This window comes from Acipenser ruthenus, chromosome 41 (assembly GCF_902713425.1).
Source record: "Acipenser ruthenus chromosome 41, fAciRut3.2 maternal haplotype, whole genome shotgun sequence".
NCBI classification, from domain to species: Eukaryota; Metazoa; Chordata; class Actinopteri; order Acipenseriformes; family Acipenseridae; genus Acipenser; species Acipenser ruthenus.
In genome coordinates this window covers 1,731,762-1,750,852 of record NC_081229.1, presented here as the reverse complement: position 1 = coordinate 1,750,852, position 19,091 = coordinate 1,731,762, and the positions used below count along the sequence as shown (strand labels likewise).

Here is a 19,091-nt window from a genome sequence, read left to right as displayed (position 1 = left end):
CTGCCTCAACAACATGGCTAGGTAGCCCGTTCCACACCCCCACCCCTCTCTGCGTGAAGAACTGTCTCCTCCTATCCGAATCTCTACTTAATTTCCCGAACTCTCTGTCCTCTGGTCCTGGTTTCTGTTCTGTTCTTAAGGTATCGGTTCAGCTTGACTATATCAACACCTTTTAAGATTTTAAAGACTTCAATCGTGCCCCCTCTGGTTCTTCAAGCTTCCAGGCTAAATCGATGCCCTTTTTTCAGCCTGTCTCCGTAGCTCGGTCCTTTTGAAGCCTCACTGGGATTTGTCTGGCTGCTCTTAGCTGGACTGTCTGTCCAGGGGACTCGGTGTCCCTTGGTTGCTGTGGCGACCGGAATTGGACACAGTATTCCAAATGCGGTCTCGCCGTTACATTATACCCCCTCGTCCAGAACCTCCTCGGATTTGTGCTCTACGCTTTTGGCTACCCCCCCCCCCCCCCCCCCCCCCAAGCGTGCCGTTTGCCTCTGTGCTTGCTTGCTTCCCCATGGCTGATGGCGAGGAGTCTGTAAGGACACAGACGATGTTCTCTTTGTGAGCCTGTTCTAGGTTTGTCCCCTGTTTGGTATTTTGACCCCTTGTTCCAGGCTCCGAACAGACTGCAGTATTAGAACCCTTTAAAAAAACACCGTCGACAACTGAGCAGCAACGCAGAGTTAAGAACGCAGCATAAACACAGGGGAAGCTTTTATTGAAATGTATGAATTCACATTTTATTAAATAACACATCATAGTCATTTTGAGTTGGTTACAGCATTCTGGTTTTCAAGTTGACTTAACATTTTAAAAGGAACTTGAAATTCTTTTTAGGAGCTGGGGGGGGGGGGGGGGGACAGTTTTAAAAAAAGGTCTGATTAAACAGAAGATTAGTTCAGTGAAGGGTTTAGTTCAGTAAAATTGAGAACTCAGCTGGAGGGAAAGCCAGGAGACACAGGGACCCCTGAGGACCTGGTTTGGGAAGCGCTGAATTAGGACAACTCAGTCCGTTTTATTGATTTATTTTTACTGTACAAAAATAGTCTTAAAAGGAAACAAAACCGACACAAAAGGACTCTGGTAAACTAGGTTTGAACGCTAATTGGATTACTGACTTGAAAACCAGCAAAAAAACAGACAACACCAAAAATGTTACTGGTTTAGTCCCAGCAGCCTCTCTGACTTACATCTCTGGCCAAAAGTGTTGCATCCTGTTATAGAACAAGCTCATTTTGCTTCATAAAGTCGAATGAAACCCGCTGAATGACGTGAGGTTAACATATTGAATCACACACCGTCGCTTTGCAGTTTTCCATATACTTAACGGAAAAACTGACCCTTTTCGAAGTCTAACATGAAACTCTACTCTACTGCTGTTATGACTTTATTTGCGACGCTCATTTTGTATTTTCTTTGCAATAATTTTAAATAAAATATCTAATTCCTGTAGTTTTATTTTTTATTACGTCTCAATCTTAAAATTCTAGGTGATGCAAAACTTGTGGGCACGGCCGTAGCTCTGTCTCCTGTGTGCAGGTGGTGGAGAATGCCAGTTAAACACAAAGCCGAGGTTCAGCCAGGACTGTGAGAGGACGGGGGCTCCAGCAACGCCCTCCACGCTTAATAGTACAGCTCCTTGTCCCACCAGCCTGTCGACAAAACCAGAGACACAGGATGAGAAAACCTGCAAAAACCGTGATTCTGAATGCAGCTGTGACCACCTGTTATCTGGCTGCTATAAGAACGTGGTACAGCCAGAGACACTCAATAAAACCGAGCTGCCCTGACAGTTCTCTGATCAAGACCTTGCTGACTCACAGAGAGAAGCCAGCGGCTAAGCTTTGCCAGCGAAGGGGGGAGACTGTATAAAGGAGGCTGTGTGGTCCAGTGGTTAAAGAAAAGGGCTTGTAACCAGGAGGTCCCCGGTTCAAATCCCACCTCAGCCTCACTGTGTGACCCTGAGCAAGTCACTTAACCTCCTTGTGCTCCGTCTTTCGGGTGAGACGTAGTTGTAAGTGACTCTGCAGCTGATGCATAGTTCACACACCCTAGTCTCTGTAAGTCGCCTTGGATAAAGGCGTCTGCTAAATAAACACAATGATAAAAAAACAGCAGGCAATGCTTACTTCCTGGATGTCGTCGGACTCCCAGCTTTCTGATCTCGTCGTAGATGAAGATGAGAATCCCATAGGGAACTGGAATGAACCACCACTGCACTCTGCGGGGCGAGAGGGAGAGACAGCAGTGAGGGCTGGCTTCGTTCGGTCGTTACCAGTCCACCCCCCTCCCCCTGGGCTGGGGGTCAGTTGGTGGAAGGCGTCGGTGGTTGTGAGGCAGCACAGTGGGTCGGAACGGCTTGGTTCTCGGCGTCCGCACTCACCTGATGGGCATGAAGTTGAAGATGTTTGGCATGCCGGGGCAGTAGCAGAGGAAGGTGCCGAGGCAGAGCTGGAACACGATGGCAGACAGGAGCACTTTGTTCCTGAGAGAGAGAGACAGACACAGACACACACGCGCGCACACACAGACGCACAGAAAGATAGACAGACACAGAAAGATAGACAGACACACACACACACACAGATGCACGCGTGCACAGAAAGATACAGACAGACACACACAGACACAGACATTTTATTTTCAAAAATGAATATTATATACACATTGACTTCAACGTAATATATTACACAAATCCATATATTCCCCTATATTACTGGTTTGCAATAGCGACATGCTTTTTTATAGTCCTGCTTCTTCAAATGAATATTTGAAAGAATGGTTTCACTTGAATAAATATTTCACTCCCACTTTCAGAAACTTGAGAGTCAGAACTAGCTGCTGTTTTATTTTTAAAAAATCTTCCTTTACGTCGAAATATTGATTCACAGCAAACGCATAAAACAAACCTGGATCTGTTTGTTATTTAATTGGCTTTCCCTGGCGGTGCAGTAGGTCTGCCGTTTGAAGATGGGTCCCTTTCTGAGATCCGATGGACCCCTGGAACCAGTTCAATCGGACGGGACGGGTTCTGCTGTAAACGGATCCGCGCGGATCCGAGGGACTCACCTGAAGAATCCTTGCTGGAAGAGGGACAGGCGACGGGTTTTTCGGATCAGCACGTCAGAGATCTGGCAGATTTCGATGCTGACGAAGAACACGGTGTAGCAGGTGTACTCCTGGTACAGGCGCTGCGCGAAGGTCTAGAGGAGAGAGAGAACGGACGAGAGTGGAAAGCAGGCTCAGCTTTTGAAATGAGCGATGCGCTGCCGGTACGGATTCCCCCCGTCAGTGAGATGCGATGAGGTTTTGTATTTTTATATAGAACCCGGCTCTTTTGCACAGCGGTTAAGACTCTCGCTTGCGGTTCCCGCCCAGCCTCTGCCCTGTCACTTTAAAGCGGGGCGGGCAGGTCAGACTCCAGTCCTTGAGGGCCGAGGGGTCTTCAGGTTGTCATTCCATCTTAAAGGGTATTTAAGGAGCTTTTCATTTTATTGTGTTGCATGTTCCCATGTGTTGCTACGGCTGTTTAAGTAAGGTGGGCGTACTGTTTTAAATTTTGACCACTTTTAAATTGCATTCCACTGCCTACAAGGTGACTTCACATGGACCACTCAAACTACATTTCCCATCATCCTCCTGCTGCTCACTGGTAAATCCATCTCAGTGACATATGTGAGCAGGAGGATGATGGGAAATGTAGTTTGAGAGGTCCATGGGAAGCCATCTTGAGGCAGGGAATGCAATTTAAAAGTTTAAAAAAGTGGGCAAAATGTATAAAAATAAATTAAAACAACACACACAGCTTACTTAAACAGCTGTAGCAACACATGGGAACATGCAACACAATACAATAAAAAGATCCTTAAATACCCTTTAAGCTCTCAATTAACATCACTGATCTAATCGTTTGTTCAATTGGACATATTTCACATTTTTTGCACTTGATTCAAGGTAACACTGCCTAAGAAGCATTTTGACCCCTGGAGAGAAGCATTCCATTTGTCCAATAAATTAATCAAATAATTAGAGCAATGGAGTTGCGAGCTCGGGGTGCAATGAATGCCAGAAGCCACTGCTGGGGCCCCCCCCTCCAGGAGCTGACTTTGACAGCCCTGCTTCAAAGAGAGGCGGACCCTAAGCTTCTCCAGGCATGAATAGCTGCGTCTCTGGCGTACCCATTCTTGCCCGTAGCTGTCCTGCACTTCCTGGTTGTATGCGTTCTCCCAGGCTGATCGGAGCCCCACGCACAGCAGGGGGCGCCACCCTTCCTGAGCCAAGCATGTGAAGTAGTCTGTGAATCCGGCAAAGGACTGGATGGCTCCTGCGGGAGGGAGACAACGAAGAAGGGTCACAACCTAAACACCTGGACCGTGTACAGCAGTGTGCAAATGCATGAGGGGGAAAACACAAAAAACAATTGCTTCTGTAGTTTTGAGTATGAAAATGAGTTGTGTGTATGAAATCCAGGAAGGTGAATCGACACACCAATCTGGAAGTAAGGGTTAGGTTTGGGGTTAGGGGTTAGGGGTCAGGGGTTAGGGAGGGAGGTGAATCGACTCACTGATCTGGAAGTAAGGGTTAGGTTTGGGGTTTGGGGTTTGGGGTTTGGGGTCAGGGGTCAGGGAGAGAGATGAATCGACACACCAATCTGGAAGTAAGGGTTAGGTTTGGGGTTAGGGGTTAGGGGTCAGGGGTTAGGGAGGGAGGTGAATCGACACACCAATCTGGAAGTAAGGGTTAGGTTTGGGGTTAGGGGTTAGGGGTTAGGGAGGGAGCTGAATCGACTCACTGATCTGGAAGTAAGGGTTAGGTTTGGGGTTTGGGGTTTGGGGTCAGGGGTTAGGGAGGGAGGTGAATCGACACACCAATCTGGAAGTAAGGGTTAGGTTTGGGGTTTGGGGTTTGGGGTTTGGGGTTAGGGATGGAGGTGAATCGACACACCAATCTGGAAGTAAGGGTTAGGTTTGGGGTTTGGGGTTTGGGGTCAGGGGTTAGGGAGGGAGGTGAATCGACTCACTGATCTGGAAGTAAGGGTTAGGTTTGGGGTTTGGGGTTTGGGGTCTGGGGTCAGGGGTTAGGGAGGGAGGTGAATCGACACACCAATCTGGAAGTAAGGGTTAGGTTTGGGGTTTGGGGTTTGGGGTCAGGGGTTAGGGAGGGAGGTGAATCGACACACCAATCTGGAAGTAAGGGTTAGGTTTGGGGTTTGGGGTTTGGGGTTTGGGGTCTGGGGTTAGGGAGGGAGGTGAATCGACACACCAATCTGGAAGTAAGGGTTAGGTTTGGGGTTTGGGGTTTGGGGTTTGGGGTTAGGGAGGGAGGTGAATCGACTCACTGATCTGGAAGTAAGGGTTAGGTTTGGGGTTAGGGGTCAGGGGTCAGGGGTCAGGGTTAGGGTTAGGGAGCTGAATTGACTCACTGATCTGGAAGTAAGGGTTAGGTTTGGGGTTAGGGGTTAGGGGTCAGGGGTTAGGGGTTAGGGGTTAGGGGTTAGGGTTAGGGAGGTGGATCAACTCACCGATCTGGAAGTAGGAGTAAGCAGCCAGGGATTCGTTGACCAGACGATCTTTTCTGGGGTTCCTGGGTTTAAGATTCATGATGTCACTCTCTGCTTTCTCGTAGGCCAGCGACACAGAAGGGAACTGCGGGATACAGGAAGGTGAGGTCATCGCTCACGTAAGGAAGTCACTCGGGAGCAACGGCAGTCGGTCAATGAGTGGTTTTTTATCCGGAAGAGAAAACAGCAGAATATAACAGGGGGGCCGCTCTGCCTGGACTTAGCGGGACATTCTAAACAGCTGACCACTGCAAGCGTGCACGCCTATAGAGTATCATTCTCTCCCTACAAGCTGGTTCATGACTTCCATGTCCCCGTTAGCAGCTTTTTTGTTCCAAACTCTGTTCGCCTGCACCCCATTATCTATCGCCTTGAAGGTCCTGGCAATTCGCTCAGAGCACCTGTAGTCTTATCTTGTCTTGCTGCGGGACAATTTCCACAGAGCAAATAAATGCAGTTCTTAAAGAGACAGTAGCTGGGTTCTGAAAAATATAGCGTGACCCGCCCCCACGTGTCGCTACAACTGTTTAAATAACAGCCTGACAATATGTTACACTTATGACTTTAAAGTCTGTTTCAAAGCTCAAAATGTCCACTCTAATAATAAATAATAATGACGGACAGCTCCCGTCCGCCCGCATGCAAACACATATAATAATAATAATAATAATAATAATAATAATAATAATAATAATAATAATACAAATGAAAACAATAATCAATCATAAAATATACACAAGGCACGGGCACCCCGTCACAGCGACGCTGTATATTTTTTGGCTGAACCCCGTTACTTGCTCTTGAGCTGTTTCTCAGCGCGACGCGGTTCCAGGATTGAAGCGCTTTTCGAAAGCAGACTCACGATGTCCGTGGCCAGCTCGATGAACAGGATGGTGATGCAGCCGAGGGGCAGGGGCACGCTGACCGTGATGTAGATCAGGTAGGGTGTGAGCTCCGGGATGTTCTTGGTCAGGGTGTAGGCGATGGACTTCTTCAAGTTATCAAAAATCAAACGGCCTGCCGGCAGAGAGGAGGGGGAGGGGGGGGTCTGTTAACCACGATTACATGAAGGAGAAGCAGGACTATCAGAGTCCATTATAACCGCCCTTAGAAAGCTTATCAAAGATAGCGATAGGGGCAGCAATGTGAAGTAGTGGTTAGGGCTCTGGACTCCTGACCGGAGGGGCGTGGGTTCAGTCCCAGGTGGGGGGACACTGCTGCTGTACCCTCGAGCAAGGTACTTTACCTAGATTGCTCTAGTAAAAACCCAACTGTATAAATGGGTAATTGTATGTAAAAAATAATGTGATATCTTGTAACAATTGTAAGTCGCCCTGGATAAGGGCGTCTGCTAAGAAATAAATATATAATAATAATGATAATAATAATAATAATAATAATAATAATAATAGCGATAGTGATAGTGATAGTGACAGTGATAGTGACAGTGATAGCGTACCCTGCTCCACTCCAGTGACGATGGAAGCAAAGTTATCATCCAGCAGGATCATGTCGGCTGCGTTCTTCGCCGCGTCCGAACCCGAAATGCCCATCGCGATTCCGATGTCGGCTTTCTTCAGAGCAGGGGAGTCGTTTACACCGTCCCCTGTCACTGCAACGATAGAGCCCTGTCACCAGGAGAGGGAGCGGGAGAGAAAGTATAAACATGGGAAAAGCATGGGGTCAAAGGGTAACAATGAACCTCCAACCCCCGAACTCTTCTAACCCAGGGGCGGCCAAGGCTGGCCCGTCCACTCCCTGGTCTGTGTTCCAAACCCTGTTCTAAATCGTCTAACTGAACCAATTAAAACCTCCACCCAGACCCTGAGTTCATTCCAGCTGCTGAATGGCCCTCCAGGACTGCGATTGGACACCCCTGCTCTAACGTCTCAAAACCCCTTCCCCAGCTCTCGCTCCGGCTCCTCTCCCCCTCTCACCAGTCTCTGACAGCTCTCCACGATGATGAGTTTCTGCTGGGGGGAGGTTCTGGCGAAGACCATCTCCGGGTGATTGCGCAGGAGATCATCCAGCTCCTCACTCGTCATGTCCTTCAGCTGACCGCCGTTCACCACACAGGCCCGGGCGTCCCTGCACAGACAGACAGACAGACAAAAATACGATAATGTATCAGGTGATTCCAACTGATGCCAGTCATCTTGGTTGAGGCTTTGCAAAGCTTGATCCTTGACATGGGGACAGAGAGACAGACGGAGAGACAGACGGACGGACAGTGCTGCTCTTACCGCTTGTTAACCTGCTCGACGGGAATGCGCAGCCTCAGTGCGATGTCCTCGACTGTCTCGCTGCCCTCCGTGATGATGCCCACATTCGCCGCGATGGCCTTCGCCGTGATGGGGTGATCCCCAGTCACCATGATTACCTGTGAGAGAAACGCGTCAGTGTGCGGAGGAGGATGGGGAGGCTCAAGGGTCAACTACTGACCAGGCTGGTCCTTTATCTTTCTGAGATGTGATCAGACCACAATCCAAGTACTTTATTAACAAAGCCTGAACATATAGACCTCCATTGCTATCCCAACGAAACCAAGATGGAACTGCTTATTTCAACCAGTGAAGGGACTCTGAAGCCGAGGGAACACGAAGACGCTTTTTCAGGAAGACCTGCTTGAAAGCTGGTTCCAGGAGACCAACGGGAGACCTAGTTCAAGGTTGCTGTATCAAACCCCTCCAAGTCTTCCCTTGGTGTGCTGTGCAGTGGCCTGAAACCTGGCCTCCTGAAATTCCCTCCGTGTTCCCTCAGCTTTGAGGATCATGCCTGCTCTCCCCGGCCCCTCCTCTCGCTCGTACCCGGATCCCGGCAGTCCGGCACTTCATGACGGCGTCCGGCACGGAGGCTCGCGGCGGGTCGATCATGGAGATGAGGCCGGCAAAGCAGAGCCCGCTGGTGGTGAAGTTCATCTCGTCCACGTCGAACCCGAAGCCACGGGGGTGCTCCTTTTCGTTCAGCAGCAGGTGACAGAATCCTGGAGAGGGGGGTGAGGGGTAAGGGGTGAGGGGGGGTTCAGCAGTGCTTCAGTATTACAGTACGTCAGGAAAGCGGTCTTGATTTTTTGACCTCCCCACTCTGATTAGCTACCCTCTTACCCTCTCCCCTAATGTCCAGTCCCACTCCCCCAGCCCTCTCTCTCCCAGTCCCCCTAGTCCCCCTCCCTCTAGCTCCACTCAACCAGCACCCTCTCCCCCTTCTCTCTAGCTCCACTCAACCAGCACCCTCTCCCCCTTCTCTCTAGCTCCACTCAACCAGCACCCTCTCCCCCTCTCTCTAGCTCCACTCACCCAGCACCCTCTCCCCCAGCCCCCCCAGGTCCATATAAGCGGTCTGGAAGGCCTCTTTCCACTGCTCGTCCAGAGGCAGCTCCTGGCCCTTGATCATGATGGTGGAGCACCGTTCCAGGATGCGCTCCGGCGCCCCCTTCATCACCAGCAGGTAGCGCAGGTCCAGGGGGTCCTCCAGCTCATGGACAGACAGCTACAGAGAGGGAGGTGGGAGAGGTGAGATATTATAAAGAGCATGCCACACACACACACACACACAGCACCACACTACTGGATCCTCTCCTAATGCACTATCCTTGCACTATTGCAAGTTAGATATAACTTGCTGTAATCCTAACTTGTTGCATCCTAGTTCATATTGTATTCTAGTAGTATTATTTGCACTTACTGTAAACTACACTGTATGAAGTATGAAGCGTGCATTGTAACCCTGTGCTGCCCTGTAACACCTGGAAGTCGCCTTGGCTAAGTCCTTTTATTTTAGGGTGCAAGGTTTGTTTTAGGGTTGTCCTGCCTCCGTCGCTTGTGATGGTTTACTGTACCTGGAACTTGTTGGTGGAGTTGAACGGGAGCTCACAGACTTTCTTGAAGCGGCTCCGGTAATCCACGATGTTTCCGAAGGCGAGTTCAGTAAACTTCAAGAGGGCCGTCTCTGAGGCGTCTCCCACAACATCTCTCTGAAGAGACGAGGGTGAGAACAGTGAGTCACTGCTGTGTATGGATACTCTCCACACATCGCGACCTCAGAGAGAGACCAGCAAAGAGCTACCAGACAAATCCCAGTAAGGCTTAAAGGACTGAGCTATGGAGGCTGAAACACAACTGCAGCTGTTTAGCCTGGAACACAAAAGAACCAGAGGGGGGCACATGACTGAAGTCTTTTAAGTCTTAAAAGGAGTTGATAAAGTCAACCTGAACCATTACCTTTAGAACAAACCAGGACCAGAGGACACACAGTTGGAAATTAAGTGGAGAGAGACTTAGGATAGAAGGAAAGGAGTCACTTCTTCATAGTGGTGAGGTTATGGAATGGCTCACGCTGTCGATGCTGAGTCACTGGGATCCTTTAAGACCCGACTCGACCAAGTTCTGAGATCAATCAGCTGCCAGGAACCGGACGAGCTTCGTAAAGTCTCATTCGTAAACCTTTCTTATGCTCTTCCGATCAGAAAACGCTTCAGTGCTGTCAGCCAATCATCTTCCAGTAGGAGCGTTCCTTATCAACACACTTTAATACTTAATAAAAGGAGGCTTGATGAGAAAGGGGCTTGGTTGTTACCAGGAGGTTCCAGGTTCAATCCCAGCCCCTGACTCACTGCATGAGACCCTGAGCAAGTCGCTTCACCTCCTTGTGCTCCGTCCTTCGGATGAGATGTAAAACAAACGAGCTCCTATTGGAAGTGACTCTGCAGCAGCAGCAGCAGCAGTTGTTGATGAAGCATAGTTCACCCCCCTAGTCTCTGTAAGTTGCTAAATGACTCATCAATAATCACCTTAGGAATTGGCACAGCGTCCTGTCCTGGTTTGAAGACAGCTCTGTTGCACAAGCCAGCCACTCTGCCCAGCGCTCGCCATGTCTCCGAGGACTGATCGAAACTTTGACCTTGAAACATAAGCATGGAATATATATAAATATATAAATATATATCATACACACTTTATATACAGCAAACGTTTTGCATCACCCTGTAGAATGAATTCATTTTGTTTCACAAAGTCGAATGAAACCTGCTGAATAATGTTAGGTTAACATATTGAATTACATACGACCGCTTTGTAGTTTCCCAGATACTGAACGGAAAAACTGACGAAAATTGAAAAATATGTGACGTTTCGAAATCTAACATGAAATACTGCTGTACTACTATTATGGCTTCCGGGAGACTTTATGTGCGATATCGTTTTGTAGATTCTTTGATTACATGATGTAAATAAAATATCTCAATTATGTTCATATATTTATTTTTTATTTTTTAATGATGTCTCAATCCTAAAATTCTAGGGGATGCAAAACTTTTAGCCAGAGCTGTAGATATGAAATATGAATTCAAATGGCAGTCTAATGATAGATACAAAGGTAGGTAATAATAATAATAATAATAATAATAATAATAATAATAATAATAATAATAATAATAATAATCATCCATCATCATCATCACCATCATGATTATTCATCGAGGCAGCAGTGTGGAGTAGTGGTTAGGGCTCTGGACTCTTGACCGGAGGGTCGTGGGTTCAATCCCAGGTGGGGGAACACTGCTGTTGTACCCTTGAGCAAGGTACTTTACCTAGATTGCTCCAGTAAAAACCCAACTGTATAAATGGGTAATTGTATGTAAAAATAATGTGATATCTGTATAATGTGAAATAATGTATAATGTGATATCTTGTAACAATTGTAAGTCGCCCTGGATAAGGGCGTCTGCTAATAAATAAATAATAATAATAATAATAATAATAATAATAATAATACACACCTGCATGGCATCTATCAACTATGTACTGGTAAAGCTGTACATCAGATAGATAGATAGATAGATAGATAGATAGATAGATAGATAGATAGAGACAGACAGACAGGCAGACAGACAGACAGATACAGACAGACAAATAGATAGGATAGACAGACAGACACAGATAGACAGATAGACAGGCAGGCAGGCAGGCAGGCAGGCAGACAGATGCTCTCGTGGTGCGGGTTCACTGGACACATTTCTCTTACCTGACTGGTCCTCCGTGGTGTCAGCGGAATGGATGTGGTTGTCGAACCAGAGGTGGGACACGGTCATCCTGTTCTGGGTGAGGGTGCCGGTCTTATCGGAGCAGATCACCGAGGTGGACCCCAGCGTCTCCACGGCCTCCAGGTTCTTCACCACACAGTTCTTCCTGGCCAGACGCTTGGCTGTCAGAGAGAGACACACCTGGAGAGGGACGGGGGAGACAGGGGGATGGGGGACAGGGAGTTATTCTGAGAGACTTTTACTGTTTATATTTTATTAGTATTATTTGTTTATTTAGCAGACGCCTTTATCCAAGGCGACTTACAGAGACTAGGGTGTGTGAACTATGCATCAGCTGCAGAGTCACTTACAATTACATCTCACCCGAAAGACGGAGCACAAGGAGATAAGTGACTTGCTCAGGGTCACACAATGAGTCAGTGGCTGAGGTGGGATTTGAACCAGGGAACCTCCTGGTTACAAACCCTTTTCTTTAACCACTGGACGACACTAAGCCCTGTATTTCACTGTATGTAATGTATCATGCATTGTTCCTCACTATCTTGTAAAGTGATAGTGGTCCACTGTGAAAGGCACTATATAAAATAAAGATTGATTGATTGATTGATTGATTGGTTGATCTCAACCTGGCCCCTGACCCTTCCTCCTCTCACCGTGACGGTAGCCAGCAGACCCTCGGGCACGTACGCCACCACGATGGCCATGAAGAAGATCATGGCTTCCAGGAAACGGTAGCCGATCGTCATGGCGACCACGAAGAAGGTGGCCCCGAAGAAGATAGCCAGGCCGGCGATGATGTCGACGAAGTGCTCGATCTCGATGGCGATGGGAGTCTTCTCGTTCCCCACCCCCGAAGCCAGGCTGGCGATGCGTCCGATGATCGTACGGTCGCCAGTGTTGATTATAATGCCTGTCGCAACACCTGCGAGGAAGGGAGGGGAAGAAAGTTTCGATGGACAGCTCTGAAACAGCTGGTTTCATTCGACTTTATGAAGCCAAATGTGTTAATTCTATAGGGTGATGCAGACTTTTTGGTCCTAGCTGTACTAGGGGTGGGTTTGGGTTAGAGGCAGGGTTAGGGTTAGAGGCGGAGTTAGGACTGGAGGTGGGATTAGGGTTAGAGGCGGGGTTAGGGTTAGAGGCGGGGTTATGGATTAGAGGCGGGGTTATGGGTTAGAGGCGGGGTTAGGGTTAGAGGCAGGGTTATGGGTTAGAGGCGGGGTTAGGGTTAGAGGCGGGGTTAGGGTTTGGAGGCGGAGTTAGGGCTAGAGGCGGAGTTAGGACTGGAGGTGGGGTTAGGGTTAGAGGCGGGTTGGGGTTAGAGGCGGGGTTATGTGTTAGAGGCGGGGTTATGGGTTAGAGGCGGGGTTAGGAAATGAAGTCATAACTTCTCTCTTGTACCTTCAAGGCAGGTGGTAGAGAAGAAGGCGATGTTCTTGGTCTCCAGTGGGTTTTCGTGAGTGAACTCGGGGGTCCTGGACTGGGGCTCAGACTCTCCGGTCAGAGAAGAGTTGTCCACCTGGTGGAGGAGATGGACACTGTGAGAGAGACGTCATCACGTGCAGTCTGGACGAGAGGGTCCGGCTGCTCAAACTGTGTGAAATGAGGTCTCTTATACAATACGATTCACTGTCAATGACAGGGGGTTCCTATTGTAAGCAGCACCAACAGCAGTTGTTGATGAAGCAGAGTTAAAAGAGATGAAAGAGATAAAACCGTCTGACTAATTAATAATAATAATAATAATAATAATAATAATAATAATAATAATAATAATAATAATACCTTGAAGCCCTGCGCGGAGACGATGCGCACGTCCGCGGGCACGCGGTCCCCCCCCTTCACCTCCACCAGGTCCCCCACCACCAGCTGGTTGGCGTTGATGTTGAACTTCTGCCCGTCCCGAAACACTGTCGCTTGCTGGTGAGATATCACAAAACTCAGGATTTCATTTGAGCCAAGTAGCAGTGCTAGAGCAGGCGGGTCAAGATACTAATCTAAGCCAGAACTGAAGTTTAGTGTGTGAAAAAAAAAAACTACAGACCTCCGGAATCCCCAGCAAAGACCGTTGACTTCACACAGCCAGGAACCAGCGCTCCCCTGACTGGGTGACTCCCCCTGCACACCACGCGGCCGTGCCTTTACCAGGGGAGACCCTCGGGGACCCCTGCGCTCCCCTGACTGTGTGACTCCCCCCTGCACACCACACAGCCCTGCCTTTACCAGGGGAGACCCTCGGGGACCCCTGCGCTCCCCTGACTGTGTGACTCCCCCTGCACACCACGCAGCCCTGCCTTTACCAGGGGAGACCCTCGGGGACCCCTGCACTCCCCTGACTGTGTGACTCCCCCCTGCACACCACACAGCCCTGCCTTTACCAGGGGAGACCCTCTGGGACCCCTGCGCTCCCCTGACTGTGCGACTCCCCCTGCACACCTTTGCCCTTTAATGACGCACCAGATCATAACTGTGTTGTAATCTTGGGTAATTTCCAGCTCGGAGGTTATGTATTTTTGTAATCAGGTACTTACCTGAGGGACAAGGTTTTTGAAACTGGCAATGATGTTTGTGCTTTTAAACTCCTGGTAGTAACCGAAGCAGCCAGTAACAACCACGACGGCGATCAGGACGATGGCCAAATATAACTGAGAGAGAGAGAGAGAGAGAGAGAGAGAGAGAGATATTTATTCTTTCTCTCTTTGGCGATCTGTTTTTTCCATTTAATAAGAAGAGATCTTTGTCTTGTTAAGACCCAAGAATAGACAGTTTGGCATTAGGAGTATGCATGTATGCATGTATGTACGCATGTATGTATGTTCAGCATGCAATGTGTATACATGTGTGCATGTATATGAAGACTGATGTTACTTAATTTATTCGAGAAAAATATGACTGATTACAACTAAATAATGTTCTGTATGTAAATGATATATGTATATGGATGCATGCATGTTTGCATTATTATGAATGTGTATGTATGCACTGTGTGTGTGTGTGTGTATAAATATGTGTTTCTTCAGCCTGCTACCATTACCGTTAGGAAACTCTAATCTGCACCTCCTCTTTAAAACGACCTCCGTACCATTCTGCATCCTTCCCTCTGTCAGCTCTCCTGCTTCACAGAAACTCCCGTGAAACTTGACTGCGGAGAGAAACGCAACGCATGGGAGGGGAGAGCCTTACATCGTCATAGCTGGTGAGGTTTCCTTGTCCCATCAAGATCCCGAAAGCGATGAAACAGATGACAGCGGCCACCCACATGAGGCACTGCAGCCCCCCTGCCAGCTGCCGGGCGAACTTGATGTATTCCGGGGTCCCCTTGGGGGGCTTCAGCTCGTTACAGCCGTCCCGTTCCAGGACCTGGGCTGCCATGGTGGAAGTCATACCCTACAGGAGAGAGGAGGGGCAGGCAGTGAAGTTACAGGCAGTGCTTGAGGTGTGTCTCTCCAGTATGCCATTACCGGGCCCTTCTGTATTATAGCCGCTGGGCTTGTAGAGATTTTTTGAAAGTGTGCTTGAAATCGCACAGCTGCTTGGGAGTTGTAGTCCCCACGGTGTGTGCGGTTCTAATCTGTTTTGTTATGATATACTGTGGGACTACAGTCCCCAGAATGCCTTCCGCGTCACGTAGTATCACCTTGTTTGGTGAGTGCTTTTTAATTTCAGTTCACTTGCGAGTTACATGTTTTAGTTACAATGTTGCAGACTCATGCAGTACCACCGTTACCCCACACCCACTCCCCATCCTTACCCCTATCCTGCCCCCCCCATTTCTCTGCGTACCCACACTTTCTCCATTTCAACCACTGGTAACCCTCACCCTCACCCTCGCCCCCGCCCTCGCCCTCACCCTAATCCCAACGCTAACAAGCTCAGGTGTGTCTTATCATTAAACTCACAGTGAAACCAGGAATGGATCAAGCCGCTCTGCAGCGGGAGTCTTACTGTATTGTCCTGCGGTCGCTCACCTTGGTGACGCTGGTGGTGTACTTCATTTCAAGCTCCTCGAAAGACAGCTGATGGTCGTCCTGTAGGAAAGAAGAGGAGGCAGCGACAAGGAGCGCTTTATAGTGAACAGCATAGCCGTGCTGTGATTCGTTTTAGCTTTCTGTTTTTTTTTATGAGAACCGTTTTTTATTTATTTATTTATATCTATATTTTTGGTTTCTATTCATTTTTTTTTGATCTACGTCAGCCTCACAGTTTCAAAGGGTTTGTTTATAGAAACATTGATAATTTTCTGCCTGTTAGGCTTTTTAAAGGTGATTGAATTGAAGGAAGTGGCTGTAATACAGAACACAGGGGTGACCAATTTATACATTTAAAATGATTAATTTTTTTTCCATTTCGAAGTTGTCAAAGATAATATTTTCTCAATAAAGCTGAATCAGTGACAGTCTGAACTAAACAGAAACGCGTTTTGAAATGCATTCACCAGCGACTTATCATAGCGCTGATGACGTTGTGTTCTGCGGTTCTTTCGGCATGGCGTTATAAATGATCGCTGACGTATACAGCGTTCTCGAGGTGACGTGTATTGCGTTCAATGAACACGCTGGCGTTGTGGATTCTGACGTCATATAAGGGCTGACCGGCTACTTCAGCGGCCGGCCTGGCGCTGTTAACTCACGATATCAATTTCCTTTTTCATGTTCTCCATTCTCTCCTTCTTCTTCTCCTTTTTCTTCTTGATTTTGGCGCCCATCTCTCCGTTGACGTCCCGCTCCATCTCCACAAACACCTCGTACGAGTCCTGGGGGGGGGGGGGGGTGGGGGGGGACACAGGGGTGAGAACTATCGCTACCTCCTGAGGTACTAAAAAACGGGACATCCAAGCGGAGGTTTTAGATAATATTAATACTATAGTATTGACAAGCGAATATAATTGCGCGTCTATTGCAGTGACCCATTGTATCTCGAATGATCTGACTTGCTGGGCTCAATCTAGGGTAGCGGCATTTATACAAAAACAAGCAGAAAAACTTCTACGTTATAAGGCGATGAAATAACGTATGAGCCGAAACGTTTGTATTATATCTACAGAAGACAATATATTAATGATCTAGCCTTCAGGGAATATGAAAACGTCATACTATATATCCAATCACTGGAAAAGCTTTTTGTAGATGGAAAGTAATCGATTAAGGCGGAAACAGTCGCTAATAAACGACTTTGTCTTTAATTATTAGATCATGCATTTTTTTGGTTTATTAATATTTTAAGGGAAAAAATATGAATAACAAAATTAAGGTCAGACTTGAGTAGGTTATCCATAAGGTAAAATGCAAACATTTTTATATCTCTTTAAAATACATGCATATGTATGTATATGTATATGATTTGACATATATTTAAAGTGCATGTTTATGTTGTATGAATGAGCATGATGTTATGAGATGAACTGTAAAATAAATACGATTTTATCATCGTATATTTTTTCATACGGATTTTTTTTTTTTTTTTTTGGTTGCAAATCGTATGGACGTTTATTGAAAAATGAAGACGATGCGTGACGTCGGCGTCTACTTACGTTCTTCCCCATCTTGTCCCGTTACAAAATATCCCGTGTCCGCCTAAAGCAGCTCTTGTTTTCCCGAGTTCTTGGAGCTGTAAAACTTTCCAAACTCTCAGCCTCTCTTTCTCTCCAAACTCCTTACTCCAAGCCCTCCCCAAACTCTGAACAACAATATCGCAGGTGTGAAAGATGACGCTTATATACGCGGCGCGCCCCCCTCCTTCCAGCACAGAGTCACACACGATACCTGGCGTTGTGCTCGGTGGAGTTTTCAAAAACCCTTTATGTGCCCTTCAGCTGATAGCGAGCTGCTTTATCAGCTCAAAGAGTCGTGCTGTTCTTTCAGTGTTGTCATTGAGCAACCTTTAAATACGCGACCTACCTTTTAATACACCGAAAAGGTCCTTCATGTTATTATTATTATTATTATTATTATTATTATTATTATTATTATTATTATTATTATTATTATTATTATTATTATTATTAAGTTTTTCAAATCAGAAAGTATTATTATTATTAGTTTATTTAGCAGACACCTTTATCCAAGGCGACTTACAGAGACTAGGGTGTGTGAACTATGCATCAGCTGCAGAGTTACTTACAACTACGTCTCACCCGAAAGACGGAGCACAAGGAGGTTAAGTGACTTGCTCAGGGTCACACAATGAGTCAGTGGCTGAGATGGGATTTGAACCGGGGACCTCCTGGTTACAAGCCCTTTTGTAAGCTTCATCTAAGCATTTATTTGTGTCTTAAATATTTACAGTTAACGAGAGAGAGAGAGAGAGAGAGAGAGAGAGAGAGAGAGAGAGAGAGAGAGAGAGAGAGAGAGAGAGAGAGAGAGAGATTTCAGCTTCTGTCTTCTTCAGAGAGCACGGTAGGGGCAGACTGGCCCTGTCACTGTAGCTCATGATTAAAACAGCGAGTTTTCAGTTTATCAATCGACTCTTCTTCGTCTTTGATTATTTCCAGTGCTTGATGAGTCTCCTGTCGGGTCCGGATTCTCCCCGGATAGAGAGTCTGTGGGCTGCGTTTGATTTCTCACATATTTACGGTATAAACTGCATGTAGAGACAGCTGACAGAACATAACACAAGCTCCACTGTTAACAGCCATGCTGCACTTTTATTTTTTCATTCGGTATTTTCATTCAGGTGAAACGCTCTCCTGCCACAACACTATAAGTTCACCTTCTTCCTGTGTCACAGCAAATAAGACCCCACCTGAGTTCTGCGCTCGGTTTCAGTCCCCCGCAGAGGAACCGGTGTGGAGTCAGGAAGGGGGGGGGGGGGGACGGGGGGGGGACGGGGACTTGATACTTGTAACACAGGAAGTGAACGGAGAGAGGAAACTAAGTCCACTCACTCCCACCAAACCTAAAGAGCAGGGCCGCTCAAAGCTGGCCCCTGATCTTTGTTCCAATCCTGTTCTAAATTCTTGATGTGAGCCAAGTTTCCTGTCTAAGTATCTATTTTATAATGCATATGTTTTTGTTTCAACCACAGCAGCTTCTCGAACTCCATAGAGTTCACCCCGACTGCTTAAAAATCTCAAAACATTTTATAAAATCATAATAAATCACTTACAAAAAAAAAAATAATAATAACATTGCAAAAGCCCCTTTAATCCCACTAAACCACGCCCACGCTCTCTCTAAACCAGCCAACCACAGCCTCGCACCCCTGCGTGAATGATTCCACTGCGCACCTTCAGGAGTCCTGTGCAAACGAGTGCAAGGATGTGCCTGCCTGCCCGCGCGCGGCGTTATCTTATCAGAGAACCAGAACAAATCCGCGCGTCTCACTCCTGCGTACTTATTGCGTCACAAGCGTGTCAGAGAGTTCCTTTGACATCACAAAGAGCTCTCTGTATTGTCTGTATTGGAGAAAGCGTCGCTTATTATGCCTCCGCAATTCATTAGATGAAGGTTGATCGGCTCTTTTAAATGTAGATCTGCATTAATTTTCAGTATACCT

At 47.3% G+C, this 19,091-nt stretch overlaps 1 protein-coding gene across 1 annotated transcript; it reads right to left on the bottom strand.

The window, feature by feature from the left end:
• Positions 1 to 668: 668 nt before the first annotated feature.
• LOC117434009 (potassium-transporting ATPase alpha chain 1) lies at positions 669 to 17,300 on the bottom strand. The gene is made up of 23 exons (XM_059010794.1): positions 17,128 to 17,300; positions 16,228 to 16,350; positions 15,566 to 15,625; positions 14,781 to 14,984; positions 14,129 to 14,242; positions 13,383 to 13,517; positions 12,999 to 13,116; positions 12,251 to 12,519; positions 11,579 to 11,777; positions 10,347 to 10,456; positions 9,396 to 9,530; positions 8,854 to 9,046; positions 8,365 to 8,540; positions 7,801 to 7,937; positions 7,495 to 7,645; positions 7,017 to 7,185; positions 6,420 to 6,574; positions 5,519 to 5,642; positions 4,176 to 4,321; positions 3,067 to 3,200; positions 2,381 to 2,482; positions 2,127 to 2,218; positions 669 to 1,649 (listed from the first exon to the last, which is right to left on the bottom strand). Exons 1-23 carry the CDS (start codon positions 17,137 to 17,139, stop codon positions 1,621 to 1,623), a joined length of 3,087 nt encoding a protein of 1,028 aa, XP_058866777.1. The 5' UTR covers positions 17,140 to 17,300; the 3' UTR covers positions 669 to 1,620.
• Positions 17,301 to 19,091: the final 1,791 nt, after the last annotated feature.